The 26,122-nt window shown below is 36.1% G+C and overlaps 2 protein-coding genes across 5 annotated transcripts in view; both read right to left on the bottom strand.

Annotated features, from left to right (window-relative positions):
* The window catches only part of tln1 (talin 1), a 94,630-nt gene extending 86,742 nt beyond the window's left edge, over positions 1 to 7,888 (bottom strand). For both annotated transcript variants that reach the window (XM_067398386.1, XM_067398389.1), the window contains exon 1: positions 7,736 to 7,888. The gene's annotated coding sequence lies outside the window, so the exon portion shown is untranslated. The remainder of the gene's footprint in view (positions 1 to 7,735) is intronic.
* An 8,093-nt stretch (positions 7,889 to 15,981) lies between these two features.
* hmgcs1 (3-hydroxy-3-methylglutaryl-CoA synthase 1 (soluble)) lies at positions 15,982 to 25,192 on the bottom strand. Of its 3 annotated transcripts, none has more exons than XM_067395727.1 (10): positions 25,045 to 25,192; positions 23,068 to 23,525; positions 22,106 to 22,231; positions 21,738 to 21,902; positions 21,155 to 21,323; positions 20,637 to 20,807; positions 20,407 to 20,513; positions 19,706 to 19,831; positions 19,442 to 19,599; positions 15,982 to 17,686 (listed from the first exon to the last, which is right to left on the bottom strand). In XM_067395727.1, exons 1-10 carry the CDS (start codon positions 25,053 to 25,055, stop codon positions 17,597 to 17,599), a joined length of 1,581 nt encoding a protein of 526 aa, XP_067251828.1. In that variant the 5' UTR covers positions 25,056 to 25,192; the 3' UTR covers positions 15,982 to 17,596. The 3 variants fall into 3 exon arrangements, with proteins under 3 accessions (XP_067251828.1, XP_067251831.1, XP_067251829.1); XM_067395730.1 differs by having other exon boundaries at positions 25,050 to 25,178; XM_067395728.1 differs by having other exon boundaries at positions 24,912 to 25,158.
* Between the last annotated feature and the right edge of the window lie 930 nt (positions 25,193 to 26,122).

Here is a 26,122-nt window from a genome sequence, read left to right as displayed (position 1 = left end):
AAATCTGTTGTATGTTGCTGTCTTTTATTATTATTCGATTGGGATGTTTTCTTTTCAAATGCTCTTGCACAGATGTGCTGCTGTGGTTTGACATTTTATTTTTACAGAGCACCATTTTATTCGGTCTCTGTTTAAAAAAATTTCACACTTTTAGATTGGGCTCGATATTTTTGTAATAACGCTGATTTTCAGCATGCTCAGGAGTCGGAGCCGCCATCCTTGGGTTACATAAATAGCTTGACGAATTAACGCATTCCACACAAATTGACTAATATTCGTAATCGATTACGTTGATGAGTCACTGCAACTATACTCATAGGTTTTTTTTTTTTGTTTGTTTTTTAAAAGACACAATTGTAGCATATTTTCTACAATATACTAGAAATAATTTACAAGACAAGCTGTGCAAGCTCCATCCTTTAGACAGTAAGTTATGTTGTATTGGAGGAAACACTGACAGAACAGTTTTTTCCCCTCTAAACCTGGCAAGATCTCAGCAGTTTTTCCATTAACACATAGGCAGCTCAAGATGACCATGTCAGACTGCTTTACCAAGCATGTGCTCACACTGCGGTCATGACATTATTGGCAATCCTAAATTTCTCACACCTTTCCTGATCCAGACACTCGACGCTGCTGTGTACACTAGAAGTGTCACTTTGTGTAAACCAGTCCACCAACACACGAGAGCAACTCTAAGCCGCCACTGCTCATGTTTGCTGATGTGCAATATCATCAACACGCATCCAGTGTGTCATGAACTTTTATGTTAATTTAACACACATTTTTCGATTTCTTCAAGCACGACTGTAACTGACAATTATTTATTTTGAAAATCGATTGATCTAAACATTAATAAAAATGATTAGCTAATCAACAAGCAATTAATTCAGCTTTTTCATTAAGTTAAGAGCTTGTATTACGCTGTAATAGGTAATCACATCTCAGTATTTTTTGGCTAAATGGTGATCTGGTATAGCCTATCTCAGTATTTTCTACTTTTTCCTATTTGGATTTTAAAAATTCTATTTATTTTACAAAATGTTATTTTACATCCTGCCCAATGCCGTCCTTCAAACAATGTTCATATTGAAGGCTGTGAAAACAAATATAGTGAATATAACCATGTAGACTATTCTATAGATTATGTGCAAAAAAGGGGGTTAAAATCACATTACATTCTAACAACATTACAATCTACAAATAAAAGTAATTCTTTTTAAAGCAGAAGAGAATTCACTAAACTAAAAATGAAAATAAATAAAAACAAAGCACAGATTATATGTTAACTGGTAAGAGGAACACTCTCACGTTCGCACATCTGAGTTTACGGTAATTAAATTAGCCTACATTTGATTACCACATTACAATAGTCACTTTACAGTTACTACTATCATAAAAATACTCTTACTTGTAGGTTTAATTCTACAAATGGAACATTTAATATCCAACAAGAAATATTTTAGCAAAATGTATATTTTAGTCAAAATTATTCCGTTGTGCTCAGTCTGTTTGGTATGCGGCAGTACCCGTTCGCTGAAGTCCATGAAGGTTAGCAGAGACTTGCTTGCTGCTGTCAGGACAAGCCTTTATTGCAAAAAGGAAATACTTGAATGACTAACATTTATAGATCAGGAGGATCTATACGCATCTTCCAGATCACCTGACAAGACTAGCCACGTTAAATGTTTATGAGTTAGTTTGAGGCTTTCTCATGTTTTGGACAATGCTGTGCACTTTTCCTGCAGCAGCTCACTTCAGTGTCCTCTGGTGTTTTCCAGAGGAGTTTGATCCACATAAATGTGTTATTTACAGCTGTAAAGAGGTGTGCATAGTGCACAGACACCATTAATCATCAAATTCAATGTGGATTATTTTCAATATGATTGTTGCAGCCCTACCTATATTATGAATTCAGTACAGCACCATGCATCACAATATCACAGCTGCAGCATCATTATTGTGGAGCACTAGCTCCAGCTTACATGTACAACATATGACTTGTATTCTACATTTTATTTACTATTTTTCCATACTATGCCATCTACATCTTTGTGGGCTCTTTGGAGTACCTCTGGACTCCAAGCTGTGTCTTCTTCCTTTGCTGTTATAATGTGTCATGCAAGTTTAAAATCTCATGTTACCATCTGTCAACAGCCAACATCCTTCAAATGACTATTCAACAACAAAAATGTTTAAAGCTAATTTAGCTATAAAAATACTTGAATATAATGTATAGTATTTGTGTGTCCGCTTCCTCCAAGAGGATTGATTATTCACTGTCCAATCTAATAGTGTTAATTGGTATTTTAACAGAGTTTCCAGTACGGCTGGGTTATAAAGGATATCATATCTATGATAAGCTCTGGACATTTATACTCTATACGGATTAATCTAACAGCCTATCACAAAGCAGATGTCTGTGTGTCTCTGTGTGAATGAACGGCATGGTTTCATTTGATACACAATCTCAAACAGGCCTGACATTTCACTGTTTTCAGCATCTGTGTCTCAATGAAGACATGAACACATAAACTTCATCTCCAGTGCTGCTTTGAGAGTCACTTCACAAGCTTTTCAGTTTCATTTAAGAAAAACTACCATCAAATAAACTAAAGCTAAAACTGAGATCTTCATGACAAACCGTCAAAATAAAATTTTGGTTTAACTTCAAGAATTTATGACAAATATAACACTACTGAATACTAAAATGTACTAAATAATGTAATTAAAAATGTACTTAAGTAATAATATTATTATTATTTCTGCGGAATATCATACAACCAAGATATGTTTTCATTCCATGTTTTAAATTTATACAGTTCTGTTGTGCAGCATCTTATTTGGAAAATAATATTGTGATAATCTTTTTGACCATATCACCCCACCCTAGTTTCCAGAAAATGAATTTTGCATAATGGATCAAATAGACTATGTCACTGTTTTAGAGGCTGAGGCAATAGAATTGGCCTCCAAATGATTTTTCTTGCCACTGGAATAACAGACCAAGTTGCTTTGACCAAATATGGCTGCTTCCAAATACTGGCAAGAGAAACAAACTAGCAGTCCAGATCTCCTAAACGGGAGCGAGTGTAGGCCACCACGCGGACGCTCGGGACATAAATCCAGCACCTGTCACCTTTGCATATGGCCTAACAGGTTCCAGCAAATATTGGACCAAACTGTGGGAATCGTAAATTAGTGTTACTGATTTCATTGATGATTAAATGCATAAAGACTGACTGACCCCGGTAAAAAGCCACATTAACAGGTGCCTCTAGAACTTTAACATTAATGTATAAACACATGCTACACACTGAATGTGGAAACTTCATCTTGTCACACCAGTAAACATTTATCTTGAATGTGTTGATTTGAGGGTTACTAGTGTAGTTCTTTCCCAGGGAATGACAGAGCACATCCTGTTCTTTCAGAAGAATTCAGCACCCGCACTCAGACATTCGTGCAATCTTAAGAAGTTACCTTGTTACTTCTATATAATTACTACTATACAGTTTATTCATTTCTTTGCTTAAAGCTCAAGTCCTGGTTAAAGGATAGTTCACCCAAATATGAAAATTGTTCAAACCCCCCACACAAAAGGAGAAGAATGCACTGGTCACTCTTTTACATATAGTGGAACTGAAAATGAGCTTCAAAGTCAATGCCACATGGGTCCATGTGGGTCCAATCCGGTCCAAACCCATAAGTCTTCTGTTCCTCCAATTAAAGTCCATTCACCCAAAACGTTGACACTTCAAAAACCTAATAAAGACATTGTAAAGGTAATCCATATAAATCCAAGCCTTCTGAGGAGACAATCACTTCATATGATGAACAAATTTAATTTAGACTTTTTTTCACATACTGTTTAAACACTGATAAAAGCACATACGTAAAGCACATTAAAGGGGACGTATTGTGCAAAATTCACTTTTGCATGGTGTTTGAACATAAATGTGTGTTGGCAGTGTGTGTACACAACCACCCTATAATGATAAAAATCCAACCACTCCTTTTTTTTTTATCCCCATACATCATAAGCAGTGTCTCAGAACAAGCCATTTCCAGATCTCTGGCAGTGTGACGTCACATTAGCCACAGGCCCTGCCCACAAATGTTGACAGACACTGCTGTTTTAACATAGATCCGCCCTGAGTGAGTTCACAGCGACCAGTGTTGCCAAGTCTGTGGATTTCCTGCGGAATTGGGCTACTTTTACACTGTTGCTGTGGGTTGTTTTTCATGTCCGGGGGTTGAATCGACCCCAAATAACGTGATATTTAGCCCCTGGAATGCGAATTTTACCAGGAGAGCCCCACCAAAAATGCGTATTTTACCCCTCGGAAAGCGATTTTTACCCTGGGACCCACACCGGACTGCTTTGTGAACGGATGTCAATACAAAGGGACAATACAAAACACACAGTCTCCAGAGTGATACTGGATATGGCAGCCATGAAGGTTAGAGCACTTTATTACAGTTCATCGGAGTTGACTTATAGATATAAAGTTTACCAGTTTATCAAGCAACACCGGAAAAGGCATAAGGTCTTTATATATTTGTTTACTGTTAGCTGTAACGAGTGTTTCTGTGTAATTTGCTATGTATGTTGATGATAATGCAAGGGAGAGAGAGAGAGTATGGATAATATTTTAATGCACACTTGCACTGTGTTTTATTATGCTCTTATAGTGATTTTCTTAGAGTGAAAACAGACGCTTCACATTTTGTGCGAAGTACAATAAACTTTATACTCATCAGTAAACAGGCTTGTACTAATATAGTGAATAAAAACAAGAAGACAATATAAGTTATAACTGTAATTGAACTATACCTGTTCCATATTTGCAGTTTCTGACATTATAGTGCATCCTGACTGACTCCTGACACCGGAGAATCAGCTCTTGAAGCTCCACCCTCTTAAGCCGAGCGCAGAAACTCATTTGCATTTAAAAGACACACACTGAAACGGCGTGTTTTTGCTCACCCCCAAAAAGTGGCAATTTTAACATGCTATAAAAAATGATCTGTGGGGTATTTTGAGCTAAAACTTCACATACACACTCTGGGGACATCAGAGACTTATTTTACATATTGTAAAAGGGGGCATAATAGGTCCCCTTTAAATATCGATTGCTTAATACAAAGGATGAATGAAAGTTATGGGTTTGGATCAACGTGAGGGTGAGTAAATGATGACAGAATGCTCATTTTTTGGTGAACTATTCCTTAAAGACTAATAACCTTGTGTGCATTTCCCAAAAGCATCGTTAGCCAACTATGGTCACAAGTTCTGTTGAATTATGTTGGTAACGAACGACATAGTTGGCTTCAGGAAACACACCCCTGCCCTGACTAGTAGTTCAGACATCCCAGTGACTAAGTCTTAAACCATGAAGGAATCTACATGAAGTTTGTGTCTGAAGTACTGACGTGACGGCTCCGACTGTGGGCTGATCAGAGTTAACTGGATGAACAGGTCATCATCCACTCTCTCTACACCCTCTCAGACCCCTGAACACAAAGAGAGCCTTCATTTCTCTGAAGCCCACCACAATTCTACCCAGTGTGCCTTCAATGGCATGCTTGTTACACGGTGGGGTGGGTGCAGAGAAACATGCTGCTGGCCACATGGAGCCCCGTCTGCACACATCGTTCACTGCACTGGACTGGACTGGAATGGGGAAGACAGTGCTGTGGACTGTGTGTGCTCTGACGTTTAATAAAGAACACCACAGACATGTCTTGGATTTTAATAAGGAAAATACCAGGAAACATATGGACAGACAACCTTCTCCAAAACGGTTATTAGGCATATAAAGCTACTGTATCATATTTGATACATGATTCTATAGCCTCTAAATGGCCAACATGATCTGAAAAGCCTATTTTACTACATGCCTTCTGTCTTCTGATTGATAGTTTATACTTTTTAGCGAGTAAAAGGCCTTTTAGTATAAACACTAAAAAACATCTACCTTCAGGTCATGATGCACGTCTTTTTGGTGCGAAACCTTTATTGATATTTATGCAAGAATACATTTTATATTGTTGTCAGTATTTCAAGAATTGGATTGAAGCAAATTTTACTTAATTAACCATAAATTATTTTTTAGAAAAACCATGTTAAAATGTGAATGATCCATCAGGTTTTTGAGGAACGTTTATACAGAGCTTTGATCATAAAACTAAGGATTTATATATCACCTTACTAAGACATATTACTGGCAGACACACTGACGACTGATATTTATATGCATTTTATGTAAGCAGTCTCAACTGTTACAAGATTTACATTACAAGCTAACAGATTTTCATCTTAATATTCGACCATATAAATAGCAACATCTGCACAAAACTGCATATTTTTGCTCAGTTTGGGCCTCTGAATAAATTAACGATTTTTCCTCAAGTGTGAGCTCAATATTCTCACTATGAACCTTAAAAGTCTGATGTATTAAATATGATACAAAACATGTTTGTTTTAGATTTTCTTATTTCAAAACAAAAAATTTTTTGTGACTATTATTTCACGTGTCAGGCTTTACAAAGATTAAAAACAGCTTTTGCTCTGAGTGACAATGTTGTGCAGAAGTGGTGTGGGATCTTTTAACCCATTTACTACTACACAAACTAATGGGTTGTCCAAATAAGTTCTTATAGACTTTGATGTAATTGAACTGAATGCTCTTTCAAGCACTAACACGCTTCTGCTCAGAGCAGAATCTCTCTAGCTCAACAATCTCACAGAACGTATGCAATATATCCCAAAACTACACACAATGCCATTCCACAGAATATGAGTGGACAGTTATGTCCAATCCGGGATGGAATGAGTAACAACTTCTTCAATAATAATATGCAACTGTTTCTTCCTGCAAGTTTGCTTGTTTCTGTCTCACCACACCCGATCCGAGCTCAGTTATGTCCTCCCTTAGGGCGCATATTCCTGCAGCACAACTTCCTCTATCAAAGCACACACATTGCAAAAGAAAAGACTCAAACCAACACAGGCGAAAAGATCATTTCTTCAAGCCACACTTGTGAAACTGTCACAACTTCACCGTGAATATAAGCATATGGAATAAACTGACATCCGTTTCGACATGTTTGGGCCGTCTGTGTTTACGCATGAATCACAGTAAAACATGACAGGGATAACAGCACATCTGCTCAGCTGAAGAAATAATAAGGCTCCAATGACGAGCGAGTCCTCGCGCGTTTGCAGTAGGCCGCGTTTTCACGCAAGTTTTACAGTTACAGTATCTCACGGGCTTCATTCCTTCCGTGACGCGCGTCTGTTACACTTCACAGTTTACACAGCCGTAGGCCATAATCACTCACTTAGCTACAGGGAAGGAACGACATGACTGTTCTTAAAAACGTACTTTAATAGCGCCTTTTCAGAGTTAAACGCGTCACATCCTTGTTTCTTCCGTTATAAAATATCCAGCATATTCGTCCGAGGCTCTCAGAGGGGAAAAAGTCAACTTTTATGTGATAAGGTCGCCTTTAAAGTCCTATTCACCGCGTCTCTGGAATAACCGTCAAAACAAGGCGTTTTCTTTAAAAGCCCAAACCGATCAAAATCTCGCAAACGAATTCAAAGTCCTATTGTTGATTATATCTGAGTTTTTAAGATCTTCGCATCGGAAGGAAACTTCCCACCCTTGAAAAAGTTTAGCAGCTTTAGCTCAAGTGTGTCAACTTGGAAAAGCGAATTAGTTCTTACCTCAGGTTTCTTCGATATCTAGTTTTCCACTTTCGGATAATAACAAATATTTTAACAATCCCTGTCCCCCAGCAGAAAGTTCCTGTTGAGTAAATGCTGGTATGTAATGTCAGAAGTGATTTCTGCACCGTTGCTTTGAGGCGGTGTGTTAAACTCCACCCTACAGCGCGCGAGCGCGCTCACGCAGGCAGGCACACATCACTCCCTCTAAGAAACTTCAGTACTCCGAAATTATTTATTTCTCTTTTCTTTCAGCCTTCCTCGGAATGGCTTTACTATAAAACGACACAATGTAACATGTACGTAATTTAGATGATGATCTAAAAACTGTAAAACCTTTTGAACTATTTTGGTCTATGTACCTTGGATAAAATGCTCTTTTTAACGAGATTTAATTATTTAGACGCTTTAGAGAATTAAAGATCCTTATTTTTATTCGAATAAGAGGCCTACTGCTTTATTTGATCAATTTAGCTTTTGTTTGGATGAAACAAGCATTATGATTACAGCACCATCTTGTGTTCAACATATTGTTTACACTTGCCTCAGCTTTGTTCATAGTGCCGATTTAAAATTCAGACCCCAGGTACTGACATCATGTAATTTTAATTATTTTAACCCTCTGTGGGACTAATTGGGAAATCCCAGTTTAAAAAATATGATTTTATATTTTACATATTTAAGACTAATGACCCTGCCTTATTTTCCATTCATCAGCATTGAAATATCACATTCATAAATGTTGATGGTCAAAAAAGGCACCTAGTTTTGTACAATTTAAGTTTTATCAGCTTTATCAGTATTAAAGGATTAGTCCACTTTCAAATACAATTTTCCTGATAATTTACTCACCCCCATGTCATCCAAGATGTCCATAAGTGCGTCCCAATTTGCGTACTTATGCACTATTCTATGACGTTTTTAAGTATAAATAGTGCGAGTCGTGCGTTCACACTGAAAATTCCAAAAAGAAAAAGTGCACTTTAAATACCCGGATGATGCACTAAATTAATGGAAAAAACGAAGTGTGGAATGTTGGACACTTCGTGCACTCAACTGTCGCAGCTTTAATTACGTAGTGGAGGGGAAGGGAGGATCGGACTCTGTTGTTAAATGACAAAATAACCTTATAAATTCACGCACTACATGGATGAGTGCATAGTGCACAAGTACATAGTGTATAAGTGCATAGTGTATAGTGCGTCATTTGGGACGCAACTCATGTCTTTCTTTCTTCAGTGGAAAAAAAATTAAGGTTTTTGATGAAAACATTCCAGGATTATTCTCCTTATAGTGGACTTCACTGGGCACCAAACGGTTGAAGGTCAAAATTACAGTTTCATTGCAGCTTCAAAGGGCTTTAAACAATACCAGATGAGGAATAAGGGTCTTATCTAGCGAAACAATCGTTCATTTTATAAAAACAACTGTATATGCTTAATAAACACAAATGATCGCCTTGCACGCGCTTCCGAACACAGGAATGACAGCCCTTCTGGACCATGTTCACATATGGCTTCCTTTTTCATGATAGAGCTTTAGTTGGCATCTGCAGATGGCACGGCGGATTGGTGTTTACCGACAGTGGTTTCTGGAAGTATTCCTGAGCCCATTTAGTAATGTCATTAACACAATCATGCTGATGAGTGCTGCAGTGTTGTCTGAGGGCCTGAAGACCACGGGCATCCAATAAAGGTCTTCAGCCTTGACCCTTACGCACAGAGATTATTTTTACAAAATACACTGTAAAAATAATCATGATTTTAATGGTAAAAGACTGTAAAATACAGTGAAAAACAGTTAATTGGTTTACAGAAAGTACTATATATAGGGTGAATAACTGTAATAGATCTAATGATACATTTAATGTAATTTTACAGTAAAATACCATTAAATTTACAGTTTTTCAAGTGAAAATAACAAGTCATTGTAAAATTTACAGTTAAAAATTGACATTTCTACAATGAAGTGACACTTCAAATTTTTTACATCGAAATAACTGTTTGTTAGTTTTTTTCTAATCAGGTATGTACATTAGGGTTTTATATTACATCTAATGTTGTTAAATTAATGTTTATTGCATTTTTAAAATTTAATATGTGTTACCATGTTGGTGTTTAGTGTTTGTGTGAATGACACTGTGTGCACCTTCTATATAATAGTATTGTCCTTCTCAGCTTGTGGAAAATCTGCTTTTGATAAGCTTTGATTCATCATGTGACTCTTATCACCACTGTGGTGGTTGTCAGTGTATTACAATGGTACAAACAGATATTAGTACTTCAATATGTTGGTAAATTAACATTAAATCAGTTAATGAAATAAATGTTTTTTTTACAGTGTGTAAAATAAACAGTTATGAACCTGTAACGAGGCAGGGATCCATATGCAAAGCTTTATTAGAAATGAGCATGATCGTACAGGCAGGGTCAAACGGGAACAAACAGGAAGGGACAGGCAGAATCGTAAGTCAGGATACAGCAGGCATGTGTCTGGCAGGGAGGATTATGGGAAGTGTAGTCCAGGAACTGACAGGAATCGTGACAGAACTGTAATTATTACAATATAAACATTTAAATTATACAGTTTGAACTGTAAAATAGACAGTAAACTAAGTTCTGTCCTGTAAAAACGTTGCTACCTTATTTTTTTACGATAAAGTTCTGACAACCACAGCTTTTTTTTTTTTTACCATAAATTTAACAGGGATTTTTTTTACAGTGTATGGCACCATGACTGGTACCAGGTATGTGACCACATTACCCCTATCTTACCCATTTAATATTCTTTATTGTATTTGTTTAAATGTTCTGCTGTGTTTTGTAACATTTACACATTCATAAATTTATTTTTGGGATCTGCTAGAATACATGATTTAAAGTTCAAAACACATTACCTCATACTGTACATTTCTGCAGCGCTTCTTTTTACCCTCTGTCTGAAATCCTCTGGTTTAGCTGGTTAATCTGGTTAATCACTTAAACAACTGTTCTTTGAGGGTGAGCTAAAGCTTTTTTCTTTGCTCTTTGCCTATTGTGCACAAGTCAATGAAGTGCTCTTTTATTACCATCTGATGCACAAATATTATGGCAAATGATGCTCTGTATGGCAGATGTCAGTGGTTGCATCAAGTAAAACTAAAAAAAAGGTTGCATCTTGAAACAACAAAGGATACACAACCGTGGATATGTCTTGCAATGCTTTTGTTCTATGACTGACTTGAAATGGTCATATACTATCTCCAGTAAGTTTCTTTTATTGAAATTACAATAGCCTAACTTTGATCACCACAGAAAGCAGTTCCTTGTCTTACCAAGAAGTGTTACATAAATTAAACGAAACAACATCGACCTGTTCTTCTGTCTTTCCTGCAAGCATTTCTTGGTCAGCTCTTTCAGTTGCGGTGATTAAAACATTTCCCTTGAGTGCATGCCATTTTATCTTACTCCGCATATGACACTCACTAGGGCTATGTACGAAATCTAAAAAATGTGTCCTCCTCCAGCATATGAGAGGCATCAAGACATGTCTAAATCCTTTTATCGTGTCACATCTGTCTCCTGAGATACCTGACTGATATTTGAAGGCAGCATAGATGTATCCTTATCATACTGCCTATGATATCCCACAATCCTGTGCTTTCCATTTTGTGATATTTGAGCCAAAAAATAAAGATGGCTTCTGGTGGTTTGTGTATAAAGGTTTGTTTTTGACCAACTTTTTATTAGTATTAATTAGTATTATAGTAGTTAAATATGCTATCACCAAAACTCTCTATATTTTTGTTGTACATAATTAAACCATTACACTGCCTCAGAAGCCTGATATTAATTTTGTGAGGTACCTTTGTGTGCAAATGCTGCCTGCAAAGCTGCCTGATATGCAGAGAGGCAACAAGTCAGCTGCCTAAGCTTTCAAACACAGCCTAGTACTGTGCACTTCTGTCATGTCCCAGTCACGCTTTCTCTCAGTGCTCCGACTTCTCAGCTCTGGCACTTGAGATCTACTTTCCCGCTCCAACTTACCTGCCTGTATACCTTGGGTGCATCCCAATCAGTTCCCTATGAATACAACCTATCCCTAAAGGATACATGAATTTGGGTACAAATAAGGATAAGGACCCTGATTCGCATTCATTGGGACATATTGATAGATGCCTCATTAGTGCCTTTTTCTATGGGTCACTACATGTAAGCTGTCCGCCATATTTGAACAGTCAAATCCATTCCATGAGCATTCAAGAGCAAGATGACTGAATCTTCAACCTAATTATTCACGTGTTAATATCTATGCAATAAACATTAGGAAATGATTTCCACAGCATTTAGTTTAATTCTGATAATTCTGCATATTGAGTTACACATAAAAACACAAACCAGCACATTCTCAACTCTGAAACCTCTGGTTTTTACAGCCATAGGCGGCACAATGCTGACATTTTCAATGAAAATTCATAGATTTGTTAGTGTGAGTGATGACAACGGCATGTTAACTGTAACAAGATGGCAGATGTTTCGACGTGTCTGGAGCTGGATATCGAAACAACAGAAGAACTGATATCTTTCTGATATTATTTGTTTATGTTGTTTAAAAGTCCATTATGATAAATGCTATTGTGACATTCAGGGCTCTGACTTCCTGCCTGACAATATTCTGCAAAAGAAAAAAAAAAAAGTTGTGTTTGTAACTCAGGAACTACACTTATTTCCTCATAGCCAGTGAAAATCCATGATAGAATTATCAATATAATTCCGGCACTATTTATTCATTTCTGTTGTATCAGATTCGGTATTAAACACATTGCATTTTTTGTCAGTGCTCTGCTTTATTGCAGTGGTTTAGCTTAAACCTTAAACAAACTCATTTCGCATACATGCTCCGAACCACTGATTCGAAACAAAAGATTCGAAAAGCTTCAAAGCTTCATGAAGCAGTGTTTTGAAATCGCCCATCACTAGATAATGTTGAATAAAGTCGTTATTTTGTTTTTTGGTGCACAAAAGTATTCTTGTCACTTCATAACAATAAGGTTGAACCACTGTAGTCACATGAACTGTTTTAAATACGTCTTTAGTAGCTTTCTGGGCATTGAAAGTGTTAATGTCTTGCTGGCAATGCAGGTCTCACTGAGCCATCAGATTTGATCAAAAATATCTTAATTTGAGTTCCGAAGATGAATGAGGTCTTATGGGTGTAGAACGATATGAGGGGGAGTAATTAATTACAGAATTTTCATTTTTGGGTGAACTAACCCTTTAAAAGTAATGAGCATTACGTAATTTTGATGTTGATGCAAATTACATTCTAATAACACAAATACATTTATTTACATTCAAAAAAACTTACTAACCCATTTTCAAAAACAACAGTCACAGTAATAGTATGAATTGTAGCTGAAATAGCTATTGATGCATGATGCCCACTATAGTGGACAAATTATTAATCAGAATGTTCTCCCAATCTAAAATCAATACTTGGAAAATTTAACTGTGATATGACTCATTAGATATTGTTTGATGCTAAAACTTTTTTTTTACCTGCAAGAGTCTCCTAAGATAGAAGGAATGGACAGATATCCGGAGCAACTTGGCATTTCTGACTGGCCATCGGCCATCTTGGTTTGGAGGGAAAAATATATAGGATGATGCACTAGAGTCCACTGTAGAAGTTGATGTGCAACTGCCATCAAAACTCATGCATATGCAAGAAATGCTTTTTGAATAGTTGTCCACTGTAGTGACGTGTAGTGAGAATTATTGCTCTCTTATTCTGTTCCACTCCGTCTGTTTGGCGGTTGTTCGCTGTGAAGCCTCACCCACTCCTGACAGCAAAATGGATATATTAATGAATATATTTGCATGAATTTCTAACATTTACAGATGAAGAAGATACCTGTGACATGTCAGGTATGCACTGAGAAAAACATGTCTCAAATGCATTAAACAGCACAAATATATTTGCTGTTTGCCATGGTGGATCGATATTTTATCTCCATGAATGAAAATGAGAAATGTAGATCTTCTTTAAAGTTAATTCTACTGCACAAATGTAGTTAAAAAATAAAACACTACCCCACAGTTTCACAGACAAGTCCCAGACTAAAATGCATGTTTGAGCTGTTTTAACTGAAAGCAACCTGTACTGAAATATCTTAAAATATCAGTGCCATTGTTTTGTCTCAAGATGGACACCAGTAATGTTTTTTTCTAATTCACGTTTATAAAAGCTTCTTAAATGAATTAAGGCTTAATCCTGGCTTAATCTAAGCCCTGTCTGTGAAACCGGCCTATATGTAATGGGGAAATATATATATATATATGTATACACTACCGCTCAAACGTTTGGGATCCGTAAAATTTTTAATGTTTTTGAAATAAGTTTCGTCTGCTCACCAAGGCTTAATTTATTTAATTTAAAATACAGTAAAAACAGTAATATTGTGAAAAATTATTACAATTTAAAATAACTGTTTTGTATTTGAATATATTTTACAAAGTAATTTATTCTCGTGTTGGCAAAGCTGAATTTTCAGCATCATTACTCCAGTCTTCAGTGTCACATCCTTCAGAAATCATTCTGATTAGTTCCTCAAGAAATATTTGTTATTATAATAAATATTGAAAAGAGTTGTGTACTTTTTTTTTCAGGATTCCTTGATGAATAGAAAGTTCAAAAGAACAGCATTTATTTAAAATACAAAGCTTTTGTAACATTTTACACTACCGTTCAAAAGTTTGGGGTCAGTAAGAATTTTTCATTTTATTTTTTTGAAAAGAAATTAAAAAAATAATACTTTTATTCAGCAAGGATGCATTAAATCAATCAAAAGTGGCAGTAAAGACATTTATAATGTTACAAAAGATTAGATTTCAGATAAACAGTTCTTTTCAACTTTCTATTCATCAAAAAATCCTGAAAAAAAATATTGTACACAAATATTTTGTACAATTGTACACATTAAATGTTTCTTGAGCAGCAAATCAGCATATTAGAATGATTTCTGAAGGATCATGTGACACTGAAGACTGAATTAACAATGCTGAAAATTCAGCTTTGCCAAGACAAGAATAAATTACATTTTAAAATATTTTCAAATAGAAAAAGTCATTTTAAATTGTAATAATATTTCACAATATTACTGTTTTTACTGTAATATATATATATATATATATACACACTCTAAAAAATGCTGGGTTAAAAACAACCCAAGTTGGGCTGAAAATGGACAAACCCAGCGATTGGGTGGTTTTAACCCAGCAGTTGTGTTAAATGTTTGCCCAACCTGCTGGGTAGTTTTACTTAACTCAACTATTGTTTACAAATTACAGTATTGCTTACTTAAAATTAACCCAAAATATCTTGAAAATTAACATTTATTAATATGTTTAATAAATGAACATTTTAATTTCATTTTAGATTCATTTTAAGTCAGCCATAGTCATTTTCAAACAATAGTTGGGTTAAATAAAACTACCCAGCAGGTTGGGCAAACATTTAACACAACAATTGGGTTAAAACAACCCAATCGCTGGGTTTGTCCATTTAGAGTGTATATACATATATTGCCAATCTAGACAATTACAGTAATATGATGTTTGTCTATATTCTTAACAAATATTAGCTGGTTATTTAAAATGATTTGAAATTAAGGTCACACTTTACAATAAGGTTAATTAGTTTACTTCATTAGGTAACAAGAACCAATAATGAACTGCACTTACATAGCATTTATTAATCTTTGTTAATGTTAATTTCAGCATTTACTAATACATTATTAAAATATTATTAACAATAGGTAATGCACTGTGAACTAACATGAACAAACAATGAACTGCTGTATTTCCATTAACTAACATTAAGGAAGATTAGTAAATACAGTAACAAATGTATTGCTCATGGTTAGTTCATGCTATTTAATACATTAATGTTTAACTAATGAACCTTATTGTAATTAATTTTATATTCAGGGATTGACTTGATAGAGGTAGTAGAACCTTCTGTATTGTTCATGCCTATATACAAACAATATATTATTTTTTTGTTTTTAAATCATACCCTCATTGGGGGCTGAGCTCCTCTAACACTGAAATCCTAGAATCGCCCCTGCTGCTGATAAAGGCAGAGTGCCCATGTTAAATATGTAAATTATAATACACATTACTCTGGCCCTGCAGTAATTCAATGGACGCAAAACACTGAAATTCAAACCTCCATGAGAGTCAAAGAATAAACAGAGACATCAGCAAATTAACATTTAATACTCCGTTCATATATTCCCATGTACAATTGTGACACATTGTCTATACAGCTTGTTTTCTACAAGTTGCATTTGATCAGATACCATTTTTTGTCCATCTACAAATATAAGTTAGTACTGTACATTACCAATTATTGGTATGAACTGATCTCAGGGAAACCTCTTGTAAACATTGGCTGTTTCAAGTTATATCTTTACAGTCAACATGTCCTGGCAGCAGAATGAAAAGAAAGAAAAATACCTCTATACAGTTTTCAGAATATACCCTTTTGTGTTTTGTACATTGTTAGAATAAGGCTTCTCAAAATTGATGGATATGCAGCTGGAGCAGAAGTGCTTTTGTTTATTCAGATGATAACATGGACCCACAGATTAAAGAATGTTCTGGAAGGAAATGCTATCTTGCTATCAGCGTTTGTGCAATTAAGCATAATCTCTTTCTGAAAATCTCTCTTCTTTGCTTTTAGCCTATAATATCTGCCTTAAGCCCTTTAACGTCAAGGTTTTAAGGTGCTAACTTTTACAATATTGTGGTATTATTATATTAATATTGCTTCTCTCCTCTCACAAATCTCTGAAACAGCTGCATCATTACTGGGAAGTGCTCTGTGGTTTGGAACAATCAAAGGTCAAACGTTTGATCACTTGACCTCACATCGGTATGAAATCATGTCACTTTGCAATTCCTCAACAGATCAAGGATGGGAATATTAGGGTTAGTTGTGATTTACAAGTGACTCACTTCAATACCTAAAACTGTCTGTTGTCCAAAATGAATATGTCATTACCAGTGTGACCGATTACATTTGACGCGTTACACGCGTTAATTCTCTGAACAATAATCATGACTTTACTTCCTGGTCTGTGTTCATATAAATGAACACCATCTACTTATGTCCTTCGAAATGACTCTTGTTTCAAAGGACATAAATACCAGTTTAGCAGCGACAAAACAATTACTTAATAATTTAATGTGATTAAAACTTTAAGTTTATGGCTCATTAATATGTGATCCAGGTACATTTCCCCGACATGGTGATAAGACTGACTAGAAGGAGCTTTATAAAAGAACAATTTAGCAAAAACAGAAATCCTGACAGCTGTCAGTTGACGAGGACAGAATGATACAGTCATGAGAGTGAAAACGGCAGCTTCTAGATCGATTAAAAACGAAGGAAACTCTTCCCTAAAACATCCATGTTTTGATGCTCCGACCCTCGAGTTCTTGGCTGTCCTAAAATGTCAGTTAAACGACAGGATTGACAACATGGAGCTTGTGAAATGCCAACAGGTAGATATTTGAACTTAAAAGGATTAAAGAAGTCAGGATATCTGCATAGATGACTCTGAGCAGCAGTTTGTGGGAGTTCACCACAGAGAAACCTTCCCATGTTCTAACACTTCATTTCCAAACTACTCCTCTGCCATCTTCAACACAGTGACGGTCAAACCAATTCTGTCCTGGAACATTTAAAAAGCTTTGAGTTTGAGTTTCATAGCACTCATTGACAAGTGATATGGCTTCAGAAGTCCTGGGGCCCTTTTTAGCTTGTTTCTTTTACAGATCATGTGATCTGCCATTATGTGCACCTCACAGAGGTAAATTAATGATCCCCGTTACTAATGACGACCACCTCAGGGCCAGCTGTGGTAGTTGGGATACGGGGCATCTTCTTGAGTGGGCTGGGAACATGCTGAGAATGACAGAAAAACACAATCAGCCAAACACAAAACACTTAGAATTGTTTTACTCCAAAAAAAAAAAAAAAAAAAAAAAAAAAAGTCAGTCAGCAGTGGTAAGACTAGAGTGTTTGTTTCCGAACGTGACATTTTCTGTTGGTCGGCGTGACAGATTCGTGTAACCAACTTGAATGTGAGCATTGTGAATCTTTTTCACTCTCAAGGTTTGTTTATTTCGATTAAGGCACTTTTCAGAGAAATTAACCTACTAATGCCTAAAGTATGCCTAAAGCCTAAAGTATACTTCAGTTTTGATGTGACTGCTTAGCTCAGACACAAAGATGAAACTTTCTAGTGCGCATGTGTCAAGGGCCCGTGTTTGTGCATGTTGTCAAATTTTAAATGGCTATTTCTCTCCAGAAGTTATGAGCGCTAAAATGTCATTGTACTCATTTAAACTAGAGCTGTGATATCACTCAATGAGAGTGTCTATTATTGTTGGCCGCTCCAGAAGATTGTTGTTGTTCTGTCTCTTCTGTTTCTTTTTCGACTGTGAAACAACAGACTGGGCCTATGTCAGGTCAATGTGTTTAATGCAAAATTTCAAGGCACGAGCATAAAGGGTATTCAGGGTTAGAATAATCTGGCTGTGTGCGTACAGAGAAGTACTGTGCTGATGATAAAATGTACATCATATGCTGTACACATACACTACTGTACACTAGAGCTGGGTAAAAAAAAAAAAGAAAAAGATTTCTCAATTTAAATCTATTCTCATTTTTTATCAATTAAATCCCAAGAATCGATTAGTCTAGCTTATTTTCAGTTGATGAATAAGCAGAATATGTAGCGCCTCCCATCCAATAAATCGCAATAATCTTTGTGCTTTGTTACTTTTGGTATGAAGCAAAGTCTCAGATTTCAAATGAAATCCATCTTATGATGAGATTCAAAAAATAAATAACGTTTTGGTGCTGTTTAATGTGGCGTGAAAGATCTCTTTAGCGCCTCAGTTAAAGAGAAGCAGCAGCACGGAGCGCATGTGAACGTCCTCTCCTTTGAGAAATATTTACAAGTATATGTATTTATTTATATTTTTATATAATTATATATAAATACAAATATTTTGTACATAAATAACATTTCTCTTAAATGTATACATTAACTTGTGTGTATTTATATATGCATATTAATTACACACAGTACTCACACATATATTATGCAAACTCAAACTTTTATTTTGTATGCGATTAATCGTGATTAATCATTTGACAGCCCTAATTCATTATCATTTTTAATGTTCTTCAATATTTAATGCATGTTTGAATAAATCAGTTATGACAGCCACGATTTAAATGTTTATATTTTAAAAAAAAAATGAATTGGACTAGAAATATAATTATGTAATTCTAATCATTGAGTGTAATTTAAGTGTTTGTATATAAATAAGTTAATTTAACCTTCAATATTATTATAGTAGTACTAAATGACTCCTATGTGTAGTTGGGAGATTTTTTTCCTCTAGAAAATTTGCCATGTACTGTAAAATAATACATCCAAAGTAATCGATATCAAATCGAATTTAAAGCATGTGAATTGTAATCGAATCGAATTGTGAAAATTGTGTCAATACTAGCCCTAGTCAATACCCAGCCCTAGTGTACACGTAAAAGCTGAAGTATACTCTGGGCTTTACTTATAGTTGAATATACATGTTTAACTGATACAGAGGAAAGTATTTTAACAATGAAAAAAGACATACAGCATACCTCAGCAGCAATGCTGGAAGTGACCAATCCAGCCTCCAGAGGTCTGTCATCATTCATAGAGCGCCTGGCATACTGCCTACGATGCTTCTCATCCACACGAGTGAGGTACCATGTTCCTGGGGAAAGTTCATCTACTGAGCCTTGAGGGATGTAGTTTGCTGAAGGAATATGAGAAACATCACATGGTCAAATGGATCCAAAAGATTTTCATAAAGAAAAAAAAAAAATCAATGAGGGAAGAACAGAATGCACATGCTTGATTACCTAAATGGTGGGTTTCTTCTCTGAGCTTCATGTTCTCAGCAAAAACACCCGGTGAAACCTTCTTTCTAGAGTCCAGTCTGGCCTGCAGGTCACACAGGCTGGAGACCAACTTATCCAGAGCAGAGCCTTAAAATAAAGATGTACATTAGCACAACTGACTGACTGTCAATCAACCTTGAGTTAACAATGGCTGGGTGACTAGCCTCTTATGTAACTTCAGGCAGCTTTGTTGATTATGAATACGTTGCATGCCGCTTGTGTCCAATGTGTAAGTCTGTGTCTATACTGAATATTTCAAAACATATTCCATAATCCATATGTCCTGTTGTCAAAAGTAGTAGACCAGAAATAGAGCCACTGATGCTCTCTATTCAGTGTACACAGCATCAGTGATTTTAATGGCTCCATCTGCCTTAGACATGACGCACTAATTGCATCCGGTGTAGACACGGAGTAACTGTAGGTTTTTACAATTGCCAAGCAATGTTGCAATTACTATTAGGTTAGTTCCAAATAAAAGATAAAGTACATTTAATTTCATTCCCCCTTTAAAAATATAGCCATTACTACATTGTTATGTATGGCATAATAATACAATATAACTAAAAACATTTGGTGTTAAAATTCTAGATAACAACTACACTGACATAAAATGTCTTATATCATGACCAGCTTTTGCTTGTGTGTGTGTGTGTGCGTACCAGGTGTGGCGTCTTGTGTGACTCTGATAGAGTAGAGTGTGGCAGCAAAGCCTGAGCCGTAAGAAAACACACCAACTCTCTGCCCTGCCAACTGCTGGGGTGTATGTCTGTAGAGATTTGAAAAAAAAAAAAAAAAATAATCAGTGCATCAAATTTACAGTGGCTTTGAATAATCAAGAATGCTGTAATGTACACTCAGGAAAACAAGACAATGCAACCGTGACACTTACTGTGCGAGAACTGAAGCCAAGCAGCCATACACTGATGGTGTGTACATGTTGCCATTCTGGTTTGATATGAGGAGAGACGCCTTGGTTTTATTCTCAAACAGTTCTGAACTGGCTTTCATAAAGGCCTTCTCCACATCTCTGTCAAAATAAGTGTCCTCAATCTTCACATCTCTGCAAGAAATGGGAAAGAAATTTAAATCGTTTGGTTTATCCATGATGCAGTCACTATAAACTGCTGTTATATGGAAAAGAGCTGTAAGAATAATCTTCAAAAATTTGCTTTTTGTGTCCCATTAAAAACAACAAACAAACAAACAAACAAACAAACAAAAAAACATATGGGTTTGGAACAATATGAGTAACTAATGACAGAATTTTCCATTCCGGTGAACTTTTCCTTTAAATAAAAATCCAGTGGGATTGATTGTGCAAGCTATTTTTTTTTTTCTACTGTCTGTTGTGTGACACTCATTTGGTGCTGCTACCATTTTTAACGCCAAGGGATGGAGGATATTAACCTGAAAGCTTCCAGTCCGCTGAAGGGGCCACTCTCTGTGTTTGGACTGGGATGATGGAGGAAATCGTTGAGCATTAGGCGAGCCAAAGACTTCTGGACCAGTTTGCAGTAAGGAGAGTGGAACACCATGAAGCCAAAGTCTTCAAGACTGCAGCGCCTTTCAAGACCCTCTGAAACACAAGAGAAGCCCTTAAGAAAACAAACTAATAATACTAGACACTATGACAGAGTTTGTACAAACAGTTTTTATATTGTGTTGATATAATCTTGTAAAACACTTGTGCTTTACTTTTTATATATAGAATGTAAAAACATGTATGTATACAATAAGTGCATTGTATCAAATTATTAATTTAAATATAAGTACATAGTAAAAAAGTGAGTACATAGAATTTGTGTGTAGAATTTTTAATGATCCTTTTTGCTATCTGGCATCCCCTCAGTCACTATTTACTTTCACAATATGGCAGAATAATACATAAATAGATAAAATAAAGAAAAAGATTAAAGCAAATATATAAAAGATGCTCAAGAAACTATGATTGATTTACACTGTTTGAGAATATGTGAATATATTTGCCAACCTCTTTGCCACTGGGCATGGATCTTGTTCTTGAAGACAGCGTAGCATCGATCTAAAGCACTGAGGTAACACTGGATGGAAAGCTTGCCGTCCACCACTGGATACTCAGACACCATATCTGGCTTATAGAAATCATATGCATGCTGCATATGTGTCCCACGAAGCCCTGTTAAAATATGCGATAACATTTCAATTATTTCATGAAATAAAGAATTCAGAACATAACTAGGTCTAAATGATGTTTTCTGCATAAACATAGTGTGGATTTTAACCTTGGTATCACAAAGACAACAAACCCTGTTTTGTTAGAGCTCTCTATGTCAGTGTGACAAAGGTCATGACAGCTGGCTGTTAAGGCAGGCCTCATACCTCTCTCAAAGGCCAGAGGGGCATTGGGTCCAACTAGCATGGCCACGGCTCCAGCTCCCCCTGTAGGCCTGGCGCTGCCCGTGGCATAAACGGCAATATCACCAGCAACAACCAGAGCGTAGCGACCTGCGCCATCAAAACCTATTAGTTAGTCAATGCTCAAAAGGCAAACAACTCAAATCAAAATTAAGCAGCAATATTTAAATGCTTTTTAAAGTGTATGTGGAAACATGCCATGGTCAGGTCACATTTCACCCTAAAATAAGAGCTGGTATAAAAACTAACCCAAAATACGATTTATTCTGCATAGAAGGTAATGAAGCATGTTTTAGGACTGATATGATCTTTTGCACTGTGATATTAATCCCTAATAATTAAAGATATTTCCCCCCTAAAACCTTACTTTTTTGTCATTTGTAATTGCCCTTAGTCTTAATGGTGATTCTCACTACTGTAAAAAAATTTATAATTTAAATTAAAGGCAGTAATCCAAATACTAACATGATATATATATAAATATATATAACTTATGTAATATAACATTTATGCATTTCAAACAGTAGAGCATGGTGCTAGAAACACCAAGGTCATGGGTTTGATTCCCAGTGAATCGAGCAAAGCCTGATAAAAATATAAATGTAAGCAAAGACTGATAAAATGTCTACCTTGAATGTAATGCACGGATAAATGCATGTGCCAAATGCAAAAATGTAAAAGTAAAACATCCTTTCAAAAAAATAAGAGCTATTAATAATGCTTTTGAATTACAATAATGTGTTTAACCGTCCTAAAAAAAAGTGCCACAATGCAAAAATCACTTTGTCCTATTGTTCTTTAAGCAAAATTTAATTATAAATATACTTTTTTGTTTTCATTTTGAGGTGAAACGTGATCTTGATATGTTCATGACGGTTTACAGATACATTTGATTTTCTTCTGTAAACTACGACTGAGATGCGCACCGTCCCAGGAGCTGGACTCCACCCAGTTGACAGCGTTGAAGAGCGCAGCGGTTCCTCCATAGCACGCGTTAGTGGTGTCCACTCCCTCCACGTCAGTGTTGCCCGACTCTTCGAACAACTGCATCAGGACAGTCTTGGTGGATTTGGACTTATCGATGATGGTTTCCGTGCCCACCTCCAGCCTACCCACGCTGTCGTAGGACAGGCTGTTCCTCTCCATTAATCGCTGCACCACCGTCAGGCACAGAGAGTTAATGTCCTCCCGGTCCGAGCAGAAACCCATGCGCGCCTGTCCCAGCCCAACGGTGTATTTGCCGGCCCCGACGCCATCGTACTCTTCCAGCTCTGCTTGGTCCACGTACTGAGAGGGCACGTACACCTCCATGGCGATGATTCCCACATCTTTAGGCCATGTGGCCTCACAAATTGCAGGGAGTGATCCAGGCATTCTGAATGGACTGAGACAAATAAAGTGTGCAGTCCGGTATAAATTCAGCTGACACACTGACTCACATAAAGCAGGTTTATTACAGTAACAGTCCCACTAAATGGGCGACCCGTATGGGTTTTTCAACAGACAATACTGCTATCTAGAGAACTGGGTCACAGCTTACAGATATAATGCCGGTCAAAAAATTAATTATTTCGATTTTTTAATGTTTTTGAAAGAAGTCTCTTCTGCTCACCAAGGTAAATTAAACTAAACATTTATTCCTGTGATTAAAGCTGAATTTTCAGCATCATTACTCCAGTTTTCAGCGTGCTTCATAAATCATTCTAATATGCTGATTTGATGCTCAAGAAACATATCAGTGTAGAAAACAGTTGTGCTGCTTCATATTTCAGGAGTTTTTTTTCAGGATTCTTTGATGAATAGAAAGTTCAAAAGAACAGCATTTATTTGAAATATCATTTTGCAGCAATGTGAAAGTCTTTACTGTCACTTTTGATCAATTTAATGTGCCCTTGCAGAATAAAAGTATTAATTTATTTTTAAAATGTTTCTTTAGCAACAAATCATCATATTAGAATGATTTCTGAAGGATCATGTGACACTGAAGACTGGAGTAATGATGCTGAAAATTGAGCTTTGATCACAGGAATACATTACATTTTAAAATATATTCACATAGAAAACAGCCATTTTAAACGGTAATGGTAGTTGAAAACAAAAATGAAACAAATATATCCGTGCAAAATCATAATGACACCAAGAAGAAAGAGCCATTAGGAAGTGAAAGAGGCACATGGCAAAGCCTGTTAGCCACTGGAGCTCTGCTCTCTTCTAATGAGATTAACCCTTTAACTGGGTAAAGGACATTACCTTTAACCTACATAGATATGGCTCTGCAGAGCAGCTTGTCTTGTTCGGTGTCAAGTAAACAGACTTGACCAGTCAATGTGTAAAAAACAAAACACTATTGGTAGTTATTTATTTACACGCAGAGCATGTGCATAAAAGAGTTCATAGAAACAGAAGTAGTTGTATTCCGGTATCACGTGATCTTGAGACTTACAGTCTTCTTTAGGTTAAAAACAGCTAACGTAACTTCGTGTTTCTTTAGTCAGTATGATTTATACCAATACAAGTTGTTGTTCTGGTTAGATTCGGATGATCTAATCCTCCTCTGTAATAATCTTTGCCTCTTAATCACCCCATCTGTCCTAATGTGATCATTTTACTGATGAAGTAGCCTAAATAACGCGCTATACATTGAGCGTTCGGGTTTTTCGTGCCGCTAACAGTGATGAGGAAACGCTTTCATTGCTCACTGATGCTTCTCTTAGTAATAATTCTTTTTTGTTAGTAACTAATAAAATACATTTACATTAAACATACATACCATAAGCTGTAGTGTTGTAATACTTCAGGAAAGGATCTGAACACTGACCCCACCTACATGTGTCTCTAGTAGACCGCGAACGCCACATTCATCACTAACATATATGATCGCATTCAGGATATTTTATACTTACCTTACAATCATATATTAGTTTCTATAACGAGACTGCTAGATTCGGAGACCAGTCCCGTCCGGAGATCTCATAAGGTCAGATGTTTGGTGAGTGTGTAGTCGAGCAGTATTTGTGAACGGACCGCCTTCCGTCGACGGAGGAGTGCGTCTCAATTCACGGACGTCTACTACGTACTACACAGTGCGTACATTTACACATATACAACAAGCAAGAATTTTCGATGTTACTCCAGTGTTTTTTTTTTTAATCCTACTATTCAGGACGCGTGAATACGAACGTTTTTAAGCGTTTTTAAACCAACATTTTGTTTTGTTTTGCTTTTAGCCTATTTTATTTTAGTAAACACCGTTTGAATTTGTGAATTGTTAAAACAAATAACAACTTTAAATGTATGTTTGCCCTATAAATGTATAAACTGGCGCGAGGCAATTGTTTAAAATATTCAATTAACGTGATTTGTACTATTTTAGCATCTAATATTAGTAGTCACTATGATAGTAGGCTAATGAGATTTGAGGATCAACTTGTTGCAGGGACAGAACTGAGCTGCACGATCAGAGGAAGTGTTTTATCTGTAAAGTTATAGAGTTTAATCTTAAGCGCTGTTATATTATTTTAATTCAGAAAGGTGATTTTATTATTTTATATTCACTTTTTCTTTATTATGTATTTTATAATTATAAGTCATTAATAAAAGAGCTTTACAAGTGCACACTTAACTATTGAGAGAAAGACATTCATTCATTCATCAGTAATTTAGGAATTAATGTAACGCTAGTGTAGCTGAAAACTTTATAAAATATAACATTGATTAAGATTAACATTAACAAAGTTACCTCAGAATTAAGTTCATTATAGCTGAACACTATTTTTGACTGGACTTACCTTTATAACAGTTCAATTCCCGGGTGGTGATAGTCGCTTGTCATTAAGTTAAACGGTATTAGAGACATACTATTTATACATGGCAAGCGGACGATACCTGTGCGGCGCGCGCGTCTGTTTCTGGAGCGCTTTTCGCACAGCCAATCAAAACACAGATGCGTTCTGAAGGTCCTCATCTTCCCGCCCCTTGACG

Source organism: Chanodichthys erythropterus, chromosome 10 (genome assembly GCF_024489055.1).
Source record: "Chanodichthys erythropterus isolate Z2021 chromosome 10, ASM2448905v1, whole genome shotgun sequence".
In the NCBI taxonomy this organism is placed as follows: domain Eukaryota; kingdom Metazoa; phylum Chordata; class Actinopteri; order Cypriniformes; family Xenocyprididae; genus Chanodichthys; species Chanodichthys erythropterus.
Note: the sequence above shows the minus strand (reverse complement) of the source record. Positions and strands in the feature narration are given on the sequence as shown.